The following is a 17985-nucleotide window of genomic DNA, read 5'->3' as shown; positions in this document are numbered from 1 at the left end:
CAGTGGCTACATAAATTACTTTGACAATCCTCCTCTATACACTCTATTCTCTTTGCCGCTAGGCTACCACAAGCCTAACATGCGTGTTAGGCCTACTTGCACCATTCCACTAACCCGGGGTTAACCGGTTAAACCTGGAATTGCCTTGGTTACCAATATGACACTAAGTTAACTGTTTAACCGCTTAACCCCGGGTTACTGGGATGGTGCAAGTGGGCCTTAATGTATATTCTCCCGTTTCAGTTACGCGTATTCCCTAGCGGTGGTGGCGGCGGCCATGGCGTTACAGAAAGACACGAGCCCTATGACGTTCTTCGACACGCCACCCATGTTGTTAGTGTTCGTCTCATTGGGACGGTGGTTGGAGCATATCGCTAAGGTAGTTATTATCTAACTCATACTCCCTAGCGGTGGTGGCGGCCATGGCGTTACAGAAAGACACGAGCCCTATGACGTTCTTCGACACGCCACCCATGTTGTTAGTGTTCGTCTCATTGGGACGGTGGTTGGAGCATATCGCTAAGGTAGTTATTATCTAACTCATACTCCCTAGCGGTGGTGGCGGCCATGGCGTTACAGAAAGACACGAGCCCTATGACGTTCTTCGACACGCCACCCATGTTGTTAGTGTTCGTCTCATTGGGACGGTGGTTGGAGCATATCGCTAAGGTAGTTATTATCTGACTCATACTCCCTAGCGGTGGTGGCGGCGGCCATGGCGTTACAGAAAGACACGAGCCCTATGACGTTCTTCGACACGCCACCCATGTTGTTAGTGTTCGTCTCATTGGGACGGTGGTTGGAGCATATCGCTAAGGTAGTTATTATCTGACTCATACTCCCTAGCGGTGGTGGCGGCGGCCATGGCGTTACAGAAAGACACGAGCCCTATGACGTTCTTCGACACGCCACCCATGTTGTTAGTGTTCGTCTCATTGGGACGGTGGTTGGAGCATATCGCTAAGGTAGTTATTATCTAACTCATACTCCCTAGCGGTGGTGGCGGCGGCCATGGCTTACAGAAAGACACGAGCCCTATGACGTTCTTCGACACGCCACCCATGTTGTTAGTGTTCGTCTCATTGGGACGGTGGTTGGAGCATATCGCTAAGGTATTTACTAACTCATACTCCCTAGCGGTGGTGGCGGCGGCCATGGCGTTACAGAAAGACACGAGCCCTATGACGTTCTTCGACACGCCACCCATGTTGTTAGTGTTCGTCTCATTGGGACGGTGGTTGGAGCATATCGCTAAGGTATTTACTAACTCATACTCCCTAGCGGTGGTGGCGGCGGCCATGGCTTACAGAAAGACAAGCCCTATGACGTTCTTCGACACGCCACCCATGTTGTTAGTGTTCGTCTCATTGGGACGGTGGTTGGAGCATATCGCCAAGGTAAGGTATCGACTCGACTGTCGAAACAAGTAAAATATACAGGGTGTGTCTGACCTTGAGGCTTTAAATCCAGGGCTCGATTCTACTCGCTAAACTTAGCTACTTTCATTATGGCATCAACCCCGAAATCCCAATTTTTTTTTTAGTTTTTCATACATTTTGACTGATCAGATGTCGACGTTTTCTATGGAATAGCCAAAAATTTTTCCCCGATTTTAGGGTTGGTCCCATAGTAAAAGTAGCTCAGTTTAGCGAGTAAAATCAAGCTCTGGATTTAAAGCCCCATGGTCAGACACACCATGTATAGGGTCATTGTGCTAGTTTTCGTCCGGTGTCAGTGACCGTCCGCTTGACGAAATTTGAATATAAACCATCATTGCTGCACACATTTGGACTTATCGCATCCTTAATATCCGTAGACCATAACGTACCTTTCAATATAACACTTTAAGACCGGCTTGCGTGTGCGTGACGTGCGCGTGTGCGTGCGCTAATATGTTGGAGCCGCACACGCACACGTCACGCAAGCGGTGTGCCGTCTCTCATAAGGATCTGTACACTACAACTCCGCACGCGCACGTGCACGTCACGCACACGCAGCCGGTGTGCACAGGCCTTTAAACTCTCGCATTTTGTGCACATCATATTAAATTACACAAACTGGTACACCTCGATATAATTTCATTGTTTTTACCTTAAATTCCGACATTTCAGCTGAGTTGTACCAGCTGTGTAATCATTATCATGAAATTATATCGAATTATAGACCCGTTTGTGTAATTAAATAAGGTACCTTTCGTCGTGGTCAAAATCATGTGCTTATTTGTCAAATTTCGTGTCCAGGGCAAAACGTCAGAGGCCCTATCCAAGCTGCTGTCGCTAAAAGCGACGGAGGCTGTGCTAGTGAACCTGGACGCGAACGGACAAGTGCTGAGCGAGAAGAATATACCGGTGGAGCTGGTCGAGCGGGGAGATGTGCTAAAAGTGAGTTACCACACTCGTTATAGAGGTACACATCGTCGTTGCGCTTTTCAAAGCTGATATGTGTTAGATTTTTGATTGACAAATTGTTACCTAGCAACAAAATACATAAGGTATTCATTTAAATATTAAATAAATAAATAAATATTATAGGACATTCTTACACAGATTGACTAACTCCCACAGTAAGCTCAAGAAGGCTTGTGTTGTGGGTACTCAGACAACGATATGTATAATATACAAATACTTAAATACATAGAAACACCCATGACTCAGGAACAAATATCTGTATCATCATACAAATAAATGCCCTTACTGGTATTCGAACCCAGGACCATCGGCTTCGCAGGCAGGGTCACTACCCACTAGGCCAGACCGGTATTCATTTGATTAAGATCTCGCACATGTAAGATTTGGTACGCGCAATGACGACATATTGGTACCTCTAGTTGCCAGAATCATGTGAGTGGATAAAGTTAGACCAAAAAAAGTCTGCAGCGATTTTGATAGCCCGCGCAATGCAAGTGTTATTTATACGTCATAATTTCATAGAAGTTTGACGTTTAAAATAACACTGACCCTGTGAGGGCTGTCAAAATCGCTGCAGACTTTTCTCGGTCTAACTATGGAAGCTCTATCCAAGCTGCTGTCTCTAAAAGCGACGGAGGCTGTGTTAGTGAGCCTGGACGCGAACGGACAAGTGCTGAGCGAGAAGAATATACCGGTGGAGCTGGTCGAGCGGGGGAGATGCGCTAAAAGTGAGTTTATATAGTAATCATTAAAGATTTGCATATACACCCCGTTAGGTAACCAGAGTTACCACACTCGTTATACAATGTACCTTCCACTATCTATCTATATATCTATCAAATACCTTTAAACGAGCAGTTCTTGTATATATATATATATATATATATATATTTCGGGGATGTCTCGAAAACGGCTCTAACGATTTCGATGAAATTTGCTATATGGGGGTTCGGGGGTAGTAAATCGGTCTAGCTAGGTCTTAGGTGGGAAATCGCGCATTTTTGAGGTTTTATATGTTTTCTGAGCAAAGCTCGGTCTCCCAGTTATTACACCCCTTATACACCCCGTTAGGTAGCCAGAGTTACCACACTACTTATCGAGGTATACATATTGGTAGCTCTAGTTGCCAGAACCATGTGAGTGGATATCACTTTGGTATGTGTAAGCGTTCAAAAAGTACCCTGAAAGGTGTAAAAATCTTACACGAGAGCCTCTTTTGTTTCTTATGCATTATTGTAATTTACATACAGGTTGGCTAAAGAATTACTCCATTCCCGTTGCCAGGGAGATTTTGAGATTATACTGAGCAACTATTACTATGGGACTATGGGACCAAACCCGAAATCGCGAAAAAAAAAATTGGCTGTTTTATACATTTTGGCTGATTCATTTTGATTTTGATGATTTTGGAGGGGTAAATTGTTTTTTCGTTATTTCGGTGTTGGTCCCATAGTAAAAGTTACTCAGTATAATCCCATAACCTATAAGATAAAGAGCTGAACTGGAGAAAGCATGTCGAACTAACAACCACCAAGGCACTTAGAGTGTTTGGAATGTGTAGATCGGCTTATGGCAAAACGTGGGGTCTAAACCCAAAGGTACTAAGATGGATCTATACCATGATGGTAAGGCCTATCATCTTGTACGGATGCCTGGCATGGTGGCCAAGGACACTAAAGAGCACATGCAGGGATGCCCTTATGAAAATACAAAGAACGGCATGCATGGCTATTACTGGTGCGTTTAGAACGACGCCAACAGCGGCGATGGAGGTACTGCTAGACCTCTCGCCGCTACACCTAGTGATACAATCTGAGGCGCGGAAATCGCTACACAGGTTGACCCTAACAGGACTCTGGAGCGATAGCAAGCCAAAGACCAAACACACAAACATGGAATGCGACAATTTCATGGAAAGGATTACGAACATGGGCTGCGATAAGATGCAACCCAAGTTTGTGTTCCATAAGAATTTTAACGTTAAAATTCCAACAAGGGCTGAGTGGACCGAAGGTCTTGAAGCACCAATCTCTGATGAAAACGACATTATATGGTACACAGATGGGTCTAAGACAGAATCTGGTACGGGGGCAGGCATTTATGCAAATGACTTTAGTAGTAGCATAAGCATGGGCAATTACGCCACTGTCTTCCAAGCCGAGACATTCGCTATAATTGCCTGTGTTCATGAGAATATAGTTAGGCGAACCCAAGGGAAGAATATCTATATACTCAGCGACAGTCAGGCCGCTCTCAAAGCGCTCGAAGCTCCCAGAGTGGACTCTAGACTGGTATATAATGGCGTCCAAGCTCTGAACCAGCTTGGAAGGCAAAACAGGGTGCAACTGGTATGGATCCCAGGGCACGAGGGATTCATAGGCAATGAAAATGCAGATGAACTCGCCAGAGCCGGATCTGTAAGTAACCTTATAGGTCCGGAACCATTCGTGGGGCTCTCACAGGGAACCATCACAACGGCTATTAAAGACCATACCAAGACTAAACACCAGGAAGAATGGGATAGTCTGACGGGTCTAAAGCATGCAAAGCTCTTTATGCAAGGAATAGACTCCGGCTGGAGCAAAAAGCTTTGGAAACTTAGCAAAAGACAACTCCAAATCATAACGGGGGTGTTTACTGGCCACTACGGGGTCAAAGGATTCCTGGCCAAGATGGGACACTCTGACAACACCGATTGTCGTATGTGTGGCGAAGAGGAAGAGACAGTAAGACACTTAATGTGTGAATGTCACGCCCTCGCCAGACAAAGAATGAAGGACTTTGGAGCAGGATACCTGGAACCAAAGGACTTTAAAACGCTACCCATGAGCTCCATCATCCGACACATGGATATGGTGGGAAAAGCTCTTGAGTAGTTGACGGATCTCTTCTAGGGGGTAACTGCACAAAAGATCCCTATGGGTCGAAGTGTATCCGCAAGGGCCCCCGAAAACAATAAGATAAGATAAGATAATCCCATAACCTCCCTGGCAACGGGAATGCAGTTATTTTTTGGCCACCGTTTATACACCCCATATTTATACAGTTAGGTAGCCAGAGTTACCACACTACACACACACAATACACAGGCGGTACACAATGCTGGTAGTTGCCAGAATCATGTGAGTGGATATGACTTTGGTATGTGTAAAGGTTTAAAACCGGGCAAGTGCGAGTCGGGACTCGCGCACGAAGGGTTCCGTACCATAATGCAAAAAAAAAAACAAAAAAAAACGGTCACCCATCCAAGTACTGACCACTCCCGACGTTGCTTAACTTTGGTCAAAAATCACGTTTGTTGTATGGGAGCCCCATTTAAATCTTTATTTTATTCTGTTTTTAGTATTTGTTGTTATAGCGGCAACAGAAATACATCATCTGTGAAAATTTCAACTGTCTAGCTATCACGGTTCGTGAGATACAGCCTGGTGACAGACGGACGGACGGACGGACAGCGAAGTCTTAGTAATAGGGTCCCGTTTTACCCTTTGGGTACGGAACCTTAAAAAGTACCCTGAAAGGTGTAATTAAGTCTTACCCGTGAGCCATTTTGGTCTACACATTAATATAATTTAATGATAATGTTAATTTCGTTTGATCAGGTGGTGCCGGGAGCTAAAATACCAGTGGACGGCAAGGTGATATCCGGACAGAGTACGTGCGACGAGTCACTTATTACCGGGGAGTCCATGCCGGTGGCTAAAACTAAAGGTAACTTAATTATCCAAATATTTTGTAAAAAGAAATGTCTGCAAAAATTAAAAAGAAATGTCGTGTGCAAAATAAATGTTATAAAGCTTAGAAATAAATTAAAAGTGAAAAAATAAGTTTTTGGCAATAATTTCATTTTTGGTACAAGCTTTTATCGCTGACTGTAGTACGACAGACAACTAATACTCATCGAGACATTTCTAAAAACCCCTAACACAATTAGGTCGCGTTGTTTCGTCACAGAGTTCCTATGGCCACCTCCTGTCTCCATCATCAGATCAGCTCGATGGTACCATAATATTGCATTGTCCTCCGATTTATACATGCATGCAAAATTTCAGCTCAATCGGAAACCGGGAAGTGGATCAAATTTAACTTGCAAGATTTGATTACACTCAGACAGACAGACAACGGTCAGGTTTTTTTTTTTTTTATTATGAATGGGCTTACTCATGGCCACAGACTAGCCGAGGCGTAGACGTGGCGTGTGGCGTGGTGGTGGTGGTGAAACTAAATAAAAGCTTGTATAAAACACTATCTCGGGCTAGGCTCGAACTCTACCTGGATCACTAGCCCATCGCTCGGCCAGCTGAGCTACCGAGACATCATTCGAGGACAGTGAAGATTTTCATCATAATGCGCCTAAGGGAGGCGCCTAGCGACATCTACCATAAAAGTATTACACTTAAACCTCGAGCTCGAGACAGTGATTTTTTCCACTTTTTATTTATTTCTAAACTTTATGACATGATAGTTATCAAAACTCAATATGACGACAACGAGATTTCATATTGTGGTGGCAAAGAAAGTCGATATACTTTATCCAGTAAGGTATAATTTTATAAGGATAAGGCAATTAGGTACCGTTTGGATGTATAACAATGAAAGTTAGCCGCCATTCTCACAAAATAAATGTTTTCCTTGTTCATTTGTTACGATGTTGGTTTTTTTTTAAATTTGTGGCCTTATTATCAGAAATGATATGAATTTTTTCACCATAAAGGGGCCCACTGATTAACAGTCCACCGGACTGTTAGTTAGAACTAAATTTTGACAGTTCCGAACAACTGGCAGGAACCGTCCGGCGGACTGTTAATCAGTGGGCCCCTTTACGAAATACGTATTTTTTCCCCAGATTCCCTAGTAATCGGGGGCAGTATAAACCAGCACGGAGCGTTACTGGTGTCCGCCACTCACACAGGCGAATGTAGCACTCTCGCACAAATAGTGCGGCTGGTGGAAGACGCCCAGAGCAGTAAGGCCCCCATACAGCGGCTAGCCGACACCATAGCCGGGTATGTTTAGTTATTTAATTATTTATTGCCTGGTAATCGTTTTATGGGTACTCATGTCCGCCACTCATACAGACGAAAGCAGTACTCTAATAGTTCGACTGGTGGAAGACGCCCAGAGCACTAAGGCCCCCATACAGCGCTTAACCGACACCAAAGAGAATTTGAAATAGAGGCGGCTTGTCATAATAAATTATGTAGCCGTAGTAAATTTACTGCCATCTTTCGACAGAAGATTATAACTGTTAGTACGCCATTTGACTTTGATCCTTATTCTTTCACTGATATGTGTTAATTTGTTAAAAATTGAATCAATATTTTCGAGCGATGGCCCCATAACCTTTTGGCCTACTGTCACAGAATAAATAATAGTACTAGGTACAGAAGACTCACTCTCTAACAAAACGCGTCTGTTACGATCAGCGCAGATATGGCCGCTAGGTGGCGACAGCGCCACGCGCGGCTTATGGCAAACCCCGAAATTGGGGTCGAACGGATGCACTTTTAGCTACCTGTAGCAAAGCGACGGAATCGCGGAGTGAGTCACGCCTGCTACTGTTGAGTAGATGGCGTTAATAAATCAACGTCAAACTTCTATGAATTTTTTTTTTTTTTTGTTAGCCTGATTAAGTGTCCCACTGCTGGGCAAAGGCCTCCCCTCGCTTCCTCCACTCAACCCTGTCTTTTGTAGTCTCCCGCCAATCCGGAGAAAATACGTATAAATAACACTTGCACTGCGTGGGCTATCAAAATCGCTGCAGACTTTTCTTAGTCTAACTTAATAATGCGTATATCTCATTTGTTACCAGGTACTTCGTCCCGATAGTTATAGGTCTGTCTGTCCTGACGTTGGTGTCCTGGATGGTCGCCGGCGCCATTAATGTTGACGTCATCAAAAACATCATGCCGGTGAGTGTTACTTCTTACAGTGAATTTATTTAGGGTTCCGTACCCTAAGGGTAAAAACGGGACCTTATTACTAAGACTCCACTGTCTGTCTGTCCGTCAGTCTGTCTGTCACCAGGCTGTATCTCATGAACCGTGATAGCTTTGACAGTTGACATTCTCACAGATAAATACGTGTAGAAGTATAAAGAGTAGCTAACTTGACCGTGACGTTACGTCATTGTGTGATGTTTCATATAAATTCCATAGTGGCTAATCGTTTTGACAGTTCGAAAAAAGAAACTGATTTGACTAATAGTCAAATAAGTACCCTATTATATTGATTTAAACTAACACGATTTTCACTCAATACTTTCGCGCAGCAAGAAGATGTTGATATAGTACGGCTCTTCTCAGGTGAATTTTTCGCTTCGAGCCTTAATCTTTCAAACAAAGGCCATTCATTGTCTCTATTATTGCAAAGTCGCTAGCTACCGAGTTAGCACGCGCCAGTACAACAATCATATTGAAAAACAACCGGTATCGTCATAGTATTAAGGTTCAAATTTAATATCACTGATATTCTACATATTACATTTTGGTTGTGTAGGACGATAGACCGCCCCGAAGCGATATGGCACTCATATATTATTTTGATACTTATTGTGGTGTTAAAAATGAAACACGGTTATTTATGATAAAGCGTTGTATATTTGTTATATAACAAAATCTAAGGTAACAAAGTAAATACAATTTCTCGCCAGTCTGCCTGTGACCACGAGCGTAACGTCACGTTCGAAACGTCAGGCCGTAAATAAACGTAAGTTTTACGCGATTTAGTCCCGTGTTGGTTATAAAAGTACCCTATTGTCTGCAGGATTCGTACCTAAATTCCGGCTTCTCTGACTGGGAGCTGATCGTGCAAACGGCGTTCCACTTCGCACTTAGTGTCCTCGCTATAGCGTGTCCGTGCGCACTTGGTCTGGCCACGCCCACCGCCGTCATGGTGGCTTCCGGAGTCGGGGCCAGAAACGGGTTGCTGGTCAAAGGCGCGGAGCCACTTGAAAATGCACATAAGGTAAGATAGAGAGACTGAGTACCTGTCCCTCTCGCACTTAGTGTCCTCGCTATAGCGTGTCCGTGCGCACTTGGGGTGGCCACGCCCACCGCTGTCATGGTGGCTTCCGGAGTCGGGGCCAGAAACGGGCTGCTGGTCAAAGGCGCGGAGCCACTTGAAAATGCTCATAAGGTATGTAGATAGAGAGAGAAAGCACCTGTTATTCTCGCACTTAGTGTCCTGGCTATAGCGTGTCCGTGCGCACTTGGGCTGGCCACGCCCACCGCCGTCATGGTGGCTTCCGGAGTCGGGGCCAGGAACGGGCTGCTGGTCAAAGGCGCGGAGCCACTTGAAAATGCACATAAGGTAAGATAGAGAGACTGAGTACCTGTCCCTCTCGCACTTAGTGTCCTCGCTATAGCGTGTCCGTGCGCACTTGGGCTGGCCACGCCCACCGCTGTCATGGTGGCCTCCGGAGTCGTGGCCAGGAACGGGTTGCTGGTCAAAGGCGCGGAGCCACTTGAAAATGCTCATAAGGTATGTATATAGAGAGAGACGGAGCACCTGTCCCTCTCGCACTTAGTGTCCTCGCTATAGCGTGTCCGTGCGCACTTGGGCTGGCCACGCCCACCGCCGTCATGGTGGCTTCCGGAGTCGGGGCAAGGAACGGGTTGCTGGTCAAAGGCGCGGAGCCACTTGAAAATGCACATAAGGTATGTAGATAGAGAGAGAAAGCTCCTGTCCCTCTCGCACTTAGTGTCCTGGCTATAGCGTGTCCGTGCGCTCTTGGGCTGGCCACGCCCACCGCTGTCATGGTGGCTTCCGGAGTCGGGGCCAGAAACGGGTTGCTGGTCAAAGGCGCGGAGCCCCTTGAAAACGCTCATAAGGTATGTAGATAGAGAGACGAAGCACCTGTCCCTCTCGCACTTAGTGTCCTCGCTATAGCGTGTCCGTGCGCACTTGGGCTGGCCACGCCCACCGCTGTCATGGTGGCTTCCGGAGTCGGGGCCAGAAACGGGTTGCTGGTCAAAGGCGCGGAGCCCCTTGAAAACGCTCATAAGGTATGTAGATAGAGAGACGAAGCACCTGTCCCTCTCGCACTTAGTGTCCTCGCTATAGCGTGTCCGTGCGCACTTGGGCTGGCCACGCCCACCGCCGTCATGGTGGCTTCCGGAGTCGGGGCAAGGAACGGGTTGCTGGTCAAAGGCGCGGAGCCACTTGAAAATGCCCATAAGGTATGTAGATAGAGAGAGAAAGCACCTGTCCCTCTCGCACTTAGTGTCCTGGCTATAGCGTGTCCGTGCGCTCTTGGGCTGGCCACGCCCACCGCCGTCATGGTGGCTTCCGGAGTCGGGGCCAGAAACGGGTTGCTGGTCAAAGGCGCGGAGCCCCTTGAAAACGCAGGTATGTAGATAGAGAGACGAAGCACCTGTCCCTCTCGCACATAGTGTCCTGGCTATAGCGTGTCCGTGCGCTCTTGGGCTGGCCACGCCCACCGCTGTCATGGTGGCTTCCGGAGTCGGGGCCAGAAACGGGTTGCTGGTCAAAGGCGCGGAGCCCCTTGAAAACGCTCATAAGGTATGTAGATAGAGAGACGAAGCACCTGTCCCTCTCGCACTTAGTGTCCTGGCTATAGCGTGTCCGTGCGCACTTGGGCTGGCCACGCCCACCGCCGTCATGGTGGCTTCCGCAAAAACGCACACAAGGTATGTATAGTTAGAGAGAGACGGAGCACCTGTCCCTCTAGCTGTCGCAATATAATGTCGCAGTAAAAACGCAAAAGCGCACTAGAAGCCTACTTGTAGCCCCCATTCGCACGACAGCTTTATTAACGCGCGTTAAAAAAGGGCTTGAATCTGTCCGCACTCTAAATTCGATTTAATAGCCAAGGCTTAAAGTCGAAATTCCAACAACGCTTGATAAAAAGCGGCACCGCTGTCGTGTGAATACATACATGGTTATCCATTTGTGTCATTCAAACGCTTTATAACGCGCGTTGAAAAAGCTGCCGTGCGAATGGGGCCTTACATTTTTAATGTAAAATCTTATACATTTTAACGAGCAATTCTTGTATATTTATATATTTCGGAAATCTCGGAAACGGCTCTAACGATTTCGACCAAATTTGCTATATGGGGGTTTTCAGGGACGAAAAATCGATCTAGCTAGGTCTTGTCTCTGGAAAACGCGCATTTTTGAGTTTTTATATGTTTCCCGACGGTTTGCCCGATATTGTATTACTACACCTTATAAAACAAAGTCCCCTGCCGCGTCTGTCTCTGTGTTTGTATGTTCGCGATAAACTCAAAAATTACTGAACAGATTTTCATGGGATTATCAAGAATCATCGCATTTACGTGTTCACCAATCAATAAAGCGATTCTTGAGGAAGGTTTAGGTGTATGGGTGGATCAACTATTTCTTGTTGTTATTCTGTCCCATCAGCCAGGAGACAATAGTAGCATAGTTTCTTAGAAGAGCTGCTGTACCATGTTCTACAAACGTGCTTAGTAGATGTCCCATTATGGAAAGGCCTTATAACTACCAAAAATTCAAGTTTCGTTCATTTAAGTACGAAATAACTAATTTGTTGTATTTAATTGACTCTGTAACTGTGTTTCTCGTGTTTATATTTCTATGTACAATGAAGTAAATACATGCATACATACATAAATAACTAGTATTTTAAGAGTGACCCAGGAGACCGTCACCATGGCAACTAGTGACAAGATAAAGTTGATTCACCCGTATAATTTAATAATTTGTTAACCCGTGCAATGCCGGGGTGGGTCGCTAGTTATTAAATAAGAATAATTTCACCAGGTGAAAACGGTGATCTTCGACAAGACCGGCACCATAACTCGGGGTAGCACTGCCGTGGCCAAGGTCTCCTTGTTGACTGGAAGCGCCGACTCCCTGCACGAAGTCCTCTCCTGCATACTGGCGGCGGAGCTCAATTCTGAACACCCTGTCGCTTCAGGTGAGCCAACGTGAAGGAAACAACTAAAAATTTTTGTCCTTTAGCCTTACCACGACTGCGTTAGCAGTGTCTTGCTATTATCAAAGACATATGTAACTTCGTATAAGATGAATAAAGTCTAAGAAAAAAACGTGCCTCGAAAATCAAGAAAAAGTCATTCTCGGATAGATGGCGCACACAACTTTAGCCTATTCTCGGCTAGATGGCGTGACGACAACGTTTCATATTTAACATTTTCAACACATAGATATCAGTGAATGAGCATGGGTCAAAATTATATAAAAATAATAAAATCATTTATCCATATATATTCATTTTTTTGATAATTTTATACGTGTTTATTTTGAGTTATAGTCGTGTGTCGATAGATGGCAGTAAATTTACAGTGACTACAACATTTACTAGGACAGGACCGCTCTATACTATCTATTCTTTTTGCTATTATATTGCACACATTGTATCTGTAACATAGGTCAATACAATACAAATACTCTTTATTGCACACCTCATTACAAAAAACAATACATATAGGTAATCAATTTTTTAAACATGCAGATACGTCTGCGAGCGATATTCCAATATTAAAAGAAATAAGCAGTTTTGACTTATTTACAATATGAGTGGTGGTAATTGCTATAACTGTTCCAAATTTTAGGTATCTATGTCAAACAGTCTCTGAGAAAAACGTATTTAACCGATTTGCAAGACCGAAGTGATCCCAAAATGGAAAAATTACGCTTCCGGCAGGACTTGAACCTGCAACCTCTGCAATCCGTGCGTTAGCTCTCCCAATAGGCTACATTCCTACTAGTCAAATCAGCTTCTTTTTTAGAACTGTCAAAACGATTTGCTAATATGGAATTTATATGAAAACAAATGTAGTGACGTCACGGTAAACTCACCTACTATTTATATTTCAATCCGATTTATTAAATTCAATTTGTGTTTAAAAATAGCTGCTATCTATGTTTTTCTAATAATTATCTGATGCTTTATTTCGTGCACGGTTTGAAATAATTTATTTTAAGTACTGGAAACATCCCTATTGAGCTACGGAAGCCTACCACCAGAATCTCGAGAATCTTTCCTTTCGTTCCCTTAAGTATACACGCCTTTGCCTTGTCTTTGCCTTTGGGGGGTTTGGGGGCTCTTTGGGGTTTGGGGTTTTCCTTTAATATAAAATTTGGAATACAAATAATACAGGAAGAAGTGGTTAAACAACAAGCGGTCTTATCGCAAAAAAGCGATCTCTTCCAGACGACATTTATAGGTAGCGCAAATTAAAAAATGTATGTCATGTTAGTAGGTGTTTCATATTCAATATAAGAATTCTAGTTATAATATGATTGGCATTCAAGATACGTTCTGTTGCAGCGATCGTGCAGTTCTGCCGCAGCGTGCTGGGCAACGCTGCGCCCGCGCCGTGCGCCGGGTTCGTGGCGGCGCCGGGCTGCGGCCTGCGCGCGCGCGTCACGCTCACGCCGCGACTGCCCGCCGACACGCCTACATACGAGTAAGGGCTGATTCAGACGTGAACTCGTATGCGATTTTAGTTACATTGAGGACTATTGGTGACATCCAATTCAGCCGACCGATCAAATACGGATCTACAGTATGTTTCTGACCTTGGGGCTTTAAATCCAGGGCTTGATTTTACTATGGGACCAACCCTAAAGTCGGGGAAAAATTTTTGGCTTTTCCATAGAAAACGTCGACATGTGATCAGCCAAAATGTATGAAAGTGTAAAAATTTTTTTCGTGATTTCGGGGTTGGTGCCATAATAAAAGTAGCTCAGTTTAGCGAGTATAATCGAGCCCTGGATTTAAAGCCCCATGGTGGGACACACCCTGTATATCTGAATCCCTAAAGTCTTTTCTCCTATCTTTGCATTCCCTGTTTGTATAAGCATGTACATTTTCAACAAATATTAATAATAATAAAAAATACTGTGTTTTGTTAACAGGGCTGGATCTACGTTCACAGTCAGCGGGGTGCCGGTAGAAGTGGTCGGCAGCGAGGGTGATGCGGCGCTGAGCTCCGCGCAGGCCCAGCACAGGCTCAGCGCGCTCATACCCACGGACGAACGGGTACGTAGGCCGTAGGCTCCAGTGACCGCTTACAGGCGGAAAGTATGCTTGCTTGCCAACGATGTGGTATGAAACAAAGGTTCAATGAGTAAAGTAAAGCAACAAGAAGGGACCTAAAATTGAACCTTGAGGCACTCCAAAATCTGCATAATTTGGCTTAGCAGGTGATTGAGCTCTATTGATAACTTCTCTCGGTATTATATTCGAAAGATATGATAAGATAAGACAAGGTCTCTCATTTTTATATTACAATTATGTAATATTGTTAATAAATTCTTATGGTCAACACAATCAAATGCTTTCGACAAGTTATAGAATACTTCAATACAATTTTGAACCTTTTTCTACGCATTGGCGTGGTGATTTATAAGAATATAGTTTTCTTATCTCCCCCTTATCAAAGAAACGTCTTTGTAAAGTATTTTTATTTTATTTAATAGGTAATTCAGAAACGATTCTGTTAATTCTTTTATTCTTATACAGGATGGAATTTTCCGACTCGGTGAAATTTGCTATCTCCATTATTAAGACTACTTTCCCTCCAGGTGGTATTAGAAAATTCCAACCTGTATACATAAGACAACTATTTAATTAAAAAAAAAATTGGATTATACACAAATAAGCCTCTTTAATCTCTTTTTTTTAAATACTAATTTAACTTTTTTTTTTGGCAGGAAGTAGTAGTCCTGATAGGGAACAGGGAGTGGATGTCTCGCAACGGGGTCAAAGTGGGTCGGAGAGTGCAGGAAGCGCTTAAAGCGGACGAGCAGCTTGGCAGGACTGCCGTGTTGGCTGCCATCAATGGTGAGGACTTCAGTTAAATTTAAATATGACTTTATCTACTCGCTTATTCTAAAGCTATAAAGACATATGTAACTTCGTATAAGATGAATAAAGTCTAAGAAAAAAACGTGCCTCGGAAATCAAGAAAAAGTCATTCTCTAATAGATGCCGCACACACCTTTGGCCTATGGTCGGCTAGGTGGCGTGACGACACCGTTTCATATTTAACAATTTTAATACATAGATATCAATGAATGAACATGGGTCAAAATGATATAAAAATAATAAAATCATTATAATATTTTTTTTTTTTGATAATTTTATACGTGTTTATTTTGAGTTATAGTCGTGTATCGATAGATGGCAGTAAATTTACTGTGACTACAACATTTACTATGACAGGACCCCTCTATACTATCTATTCTTTTTGGCTATACTTACTACTACTATATAAGTTCGTTTTTTTAGCATTAGAAATAAGGTAAACGATCTTGACGGGTATTTCAATTGAATAACACTTTTTTTTTAAATAAGTCACGGCAAATAGGAATGTAACAATTATGAATCTAATACGATAATTTATATTCTTCTGCTTTCATAAGTAATATTTATTGATTTTTACAAAGCGTTTTTCAATTAAAAGACATGTCAAGATCGCTTACCTTCTTTCTAATATAAAAAAAAACCGGGCAAGTGCGAGTCGGACTCGCGCACGAAGGGTTCCGTACCATAATGCAAAAAAAAACGGTCACCCATCCAAGTACTGACCACTTCCGACGTTGCTTAACTTTGGTCAAAAATCACGTTTGTTGTATGGGAGCCCCATTTAAATCTTTATTTTATTCTGTTTTTAGTATTTGTTGTTATAGCGGCAACAGAAATACATCATCTGTGAAAATTTCAACTGTCTAGCTATCACGGTTCGTGAGATACAGCCTGGTGACGGACGGACGGACGGACGGACGGACGGACGGACAGCGAAGTCTTAGTAATAGGGTCCCGTTTTACCCTTTGGGTACGGAACCCTAAAAAACGAACTATATATACTTGTTTCATTTTGGTTACTCTATGATCTATGACACTTCTAACAGAAGAAGACCGGTCTGGCCTAGTGGATAGTGACCCTGCCTGTGAAGCCGAAGGTCCTGGGTTCGAATCCCGGTAAGAGCATTTATTTGTGTGATGAGCAGATGAGGTCCGGATATTTGGTCCGGAGTCAACGGTGTTTTCTATGTATATAAGTATGTATTTATCTTTATAAGTATGTATATCGTCGCCTAGAACCCATAGTTCAAGCTTTGCTTAGTATACGGCTAAGTTGATCTGTGCAAGATGTCCCCTCTCCCCCCCCCCCTAATAATAATAAAAAAAATGAACGGTAATATTCAGTATACATGTAATCCGCACCCCCAAAAACCTCGGAAACGACTACCATGACAACTGCCACAGTGCTACATGAAATTATTTTTCTGTTACAGATGAGCTGGTGTGCACGATAGGGGTCTCTGACGAGGTGAAGCCCGAGGCTCACCTGGCGGTGTACTGCTTGAAGAAGATGGGGCTCGAGGTGTGTCTGCTGACGGGGGACAACAGGAAGACTGCCGTCGCCATCGCCAGACAGGTATTTATTTGACGACCGGTCTGACCTAGTGGGTACTGACCTTGCCTGTGAAGCCGATGGTCCTGGGTTCGAATCCCGGTAAGTGCATTTATTTGTGCGATGAGCACAGATATTTGTTCCAGAGTCATGGATGTTTTCTAAGTGCCACTTGCACCATTCCACTAACCCGGAGTTAACCGGTTAAATCTGGCGTTACCATGGTTACCAGTACAATTTGACACTAGGTTAAGGGGTTAACCGCTTAATCCCGGGTTAGTGGAATGGTGCAAGTGGGCCTAATTATAATAAGTATGTGGCTAACCCGGCGGACCATAATGATTTCACCGCATTTTAACGCGAACGAACTATAAGGTTAACGGATTTTCACTAAAAACGATAACATAAATAAATAAATAAATAAATAAATATTATAGGACATTCTTACACAGATTGACTGAGTCCCACAGTAAGCTCAAGAAGGCTTGTATTGTGGGTACTCAGACAACGATATATATAATATACAAATACTTAAATACATAGAAAACACCCATGACTCAGGAACAAATATCTGTATCATCATACAAATAAATGCCCTTACTGGGATTCGAACCCAGGACCATCGGCTTCGCAGGCAGGGTCACTACCCACTAGACCAGACCGGTCGTCTAAATAACATATACATAATTATTGATTGCAAACTCTTCTTCTTCTTCCTCGCGTTATCCCGGCATTTCGCCACGGCGCATGAGAGCCTGGGGTCCGCTTGGCAGCTAATCCCATGATTTGACGTAGGCACTAGTTTTTACGAAAGCGACTGCCATCTGACCTTCCAACCCAGAGGGTAAACTAGGCCTTATTGAGATTAGTCCGGTTTCCTCACGATGTTTTCCTTCACCGAAAAGCGACTGGTAAATATCAAATGATATTTCGTACAAACCGCTGGTACAAAATGATGTTTCGTGATTGGAAACTGTTTGGTTGTTTGTTCAGGTGGGCATCAACAAGGTGTATGCGGAGGTGCTGCCCTCGCACAAGGTGGCCAAAATACAGAAACTCCAAGAGCAGGGGCAGAAGGTCGCCATGGTGAGACAATTAAACTCTGTTTTATTTTCAAACTCTAATTTAATTACCAGTTCGCCGGACGATATCAGCCTGTCAGTTGTTCGGAGCTGTCATCTTTT

General features: G+C 43.9%; 1 protein-coding gene and 1 long non-coding RNA gene across 2 annotated transcripts in view; one reads left to right on the top strand and one right to left on the bottom strand.

Moving 5' to 3' along the window:
- Nucleotides 1-17468, bottom strand: part of LOC134677938 (uncharacterized) — a 30849-nt gene extending 13381 nt beyond the window's left edge. The window contains exon 1 of the long non-coding RNA XR_010100128.1: nucleotides 17327-17468. This is a non-coding gene — a long non-coding RNA (uncharacterized LOC134677938). The remainder of the gene's footprint in view (nucleotides 1-17326) is intronic.
- LOC134677913 (copper-transporting ATPase 1) overlaps nucleotides 1-17985 on the top strand; it is a 64586-nt gene that overhangs the window by 36146 nt on the left and 10455 nt on the right. The window contains exons 13-24 of the mRNA XM_063536358.1: nucleotides 244-379; nucleotides 2241-2381; nucleotides 6011-6119; nucleotides 7255-7414; nucleotides 8221-8320; nucleotides 9174-9374; nucleotides 12177-12333; nucleotides 13708-13846; nucleotides 14298-14421; nucleotides 15096-15225; nucleotides 16683-16825; nucleotides 17795-17887. Of these exons, the coding sequence (XP_063392428.1) occupies nucleotides 244-379; nucleotides 2241-2381; nucleotides 6011-6119; nucleotides 7255-7414; nucleotides 8221-8320; nucleotides 9174-9374; nucleotides 12177-12333; nucleotides 13708-13846; nucleotides 14298-14421; nucleotides 15096-15225; nucleotides 16683-16825; nucleotides 17795-17887 (1633 nt within the window). The remainder of the gene's footprint in view (nucleotides 1-243; nucleotides 380-2240; nucleotides 2382-6010; nucleotides 6120-7254; nucleotides 7415-8220; nucleotides 8321-9173; nucleotides 9375-12176; nucleotides 12334-13707; nucleotides 13847-14297; nucleotides 14422-15095; nucleotides 15226-16682; nucleotides 16826-17794; nucleotides 17888-17985) is intronic.

The sequence above is a fragment of the Cydia fagiglandana genome, chromosome 27 (genome assembly GCF_963556715.1).
Source record: "Cydia fagiglandana chromosome 27, ilCydFagi1.1, whole genome shotgun sequence".
In the NCBI taxonomy this organism is placed as follows: Eukaryota; Metazoa; Arthropoda; class Insecta; order Lepidoptera; family Tortricidae; genus Cydia; species Cydia fagiglandana.
Note: the sequence above shows the minus strand (reverse complement) of the source record. Positions and strands in the feature narration are given on the sequence as shown.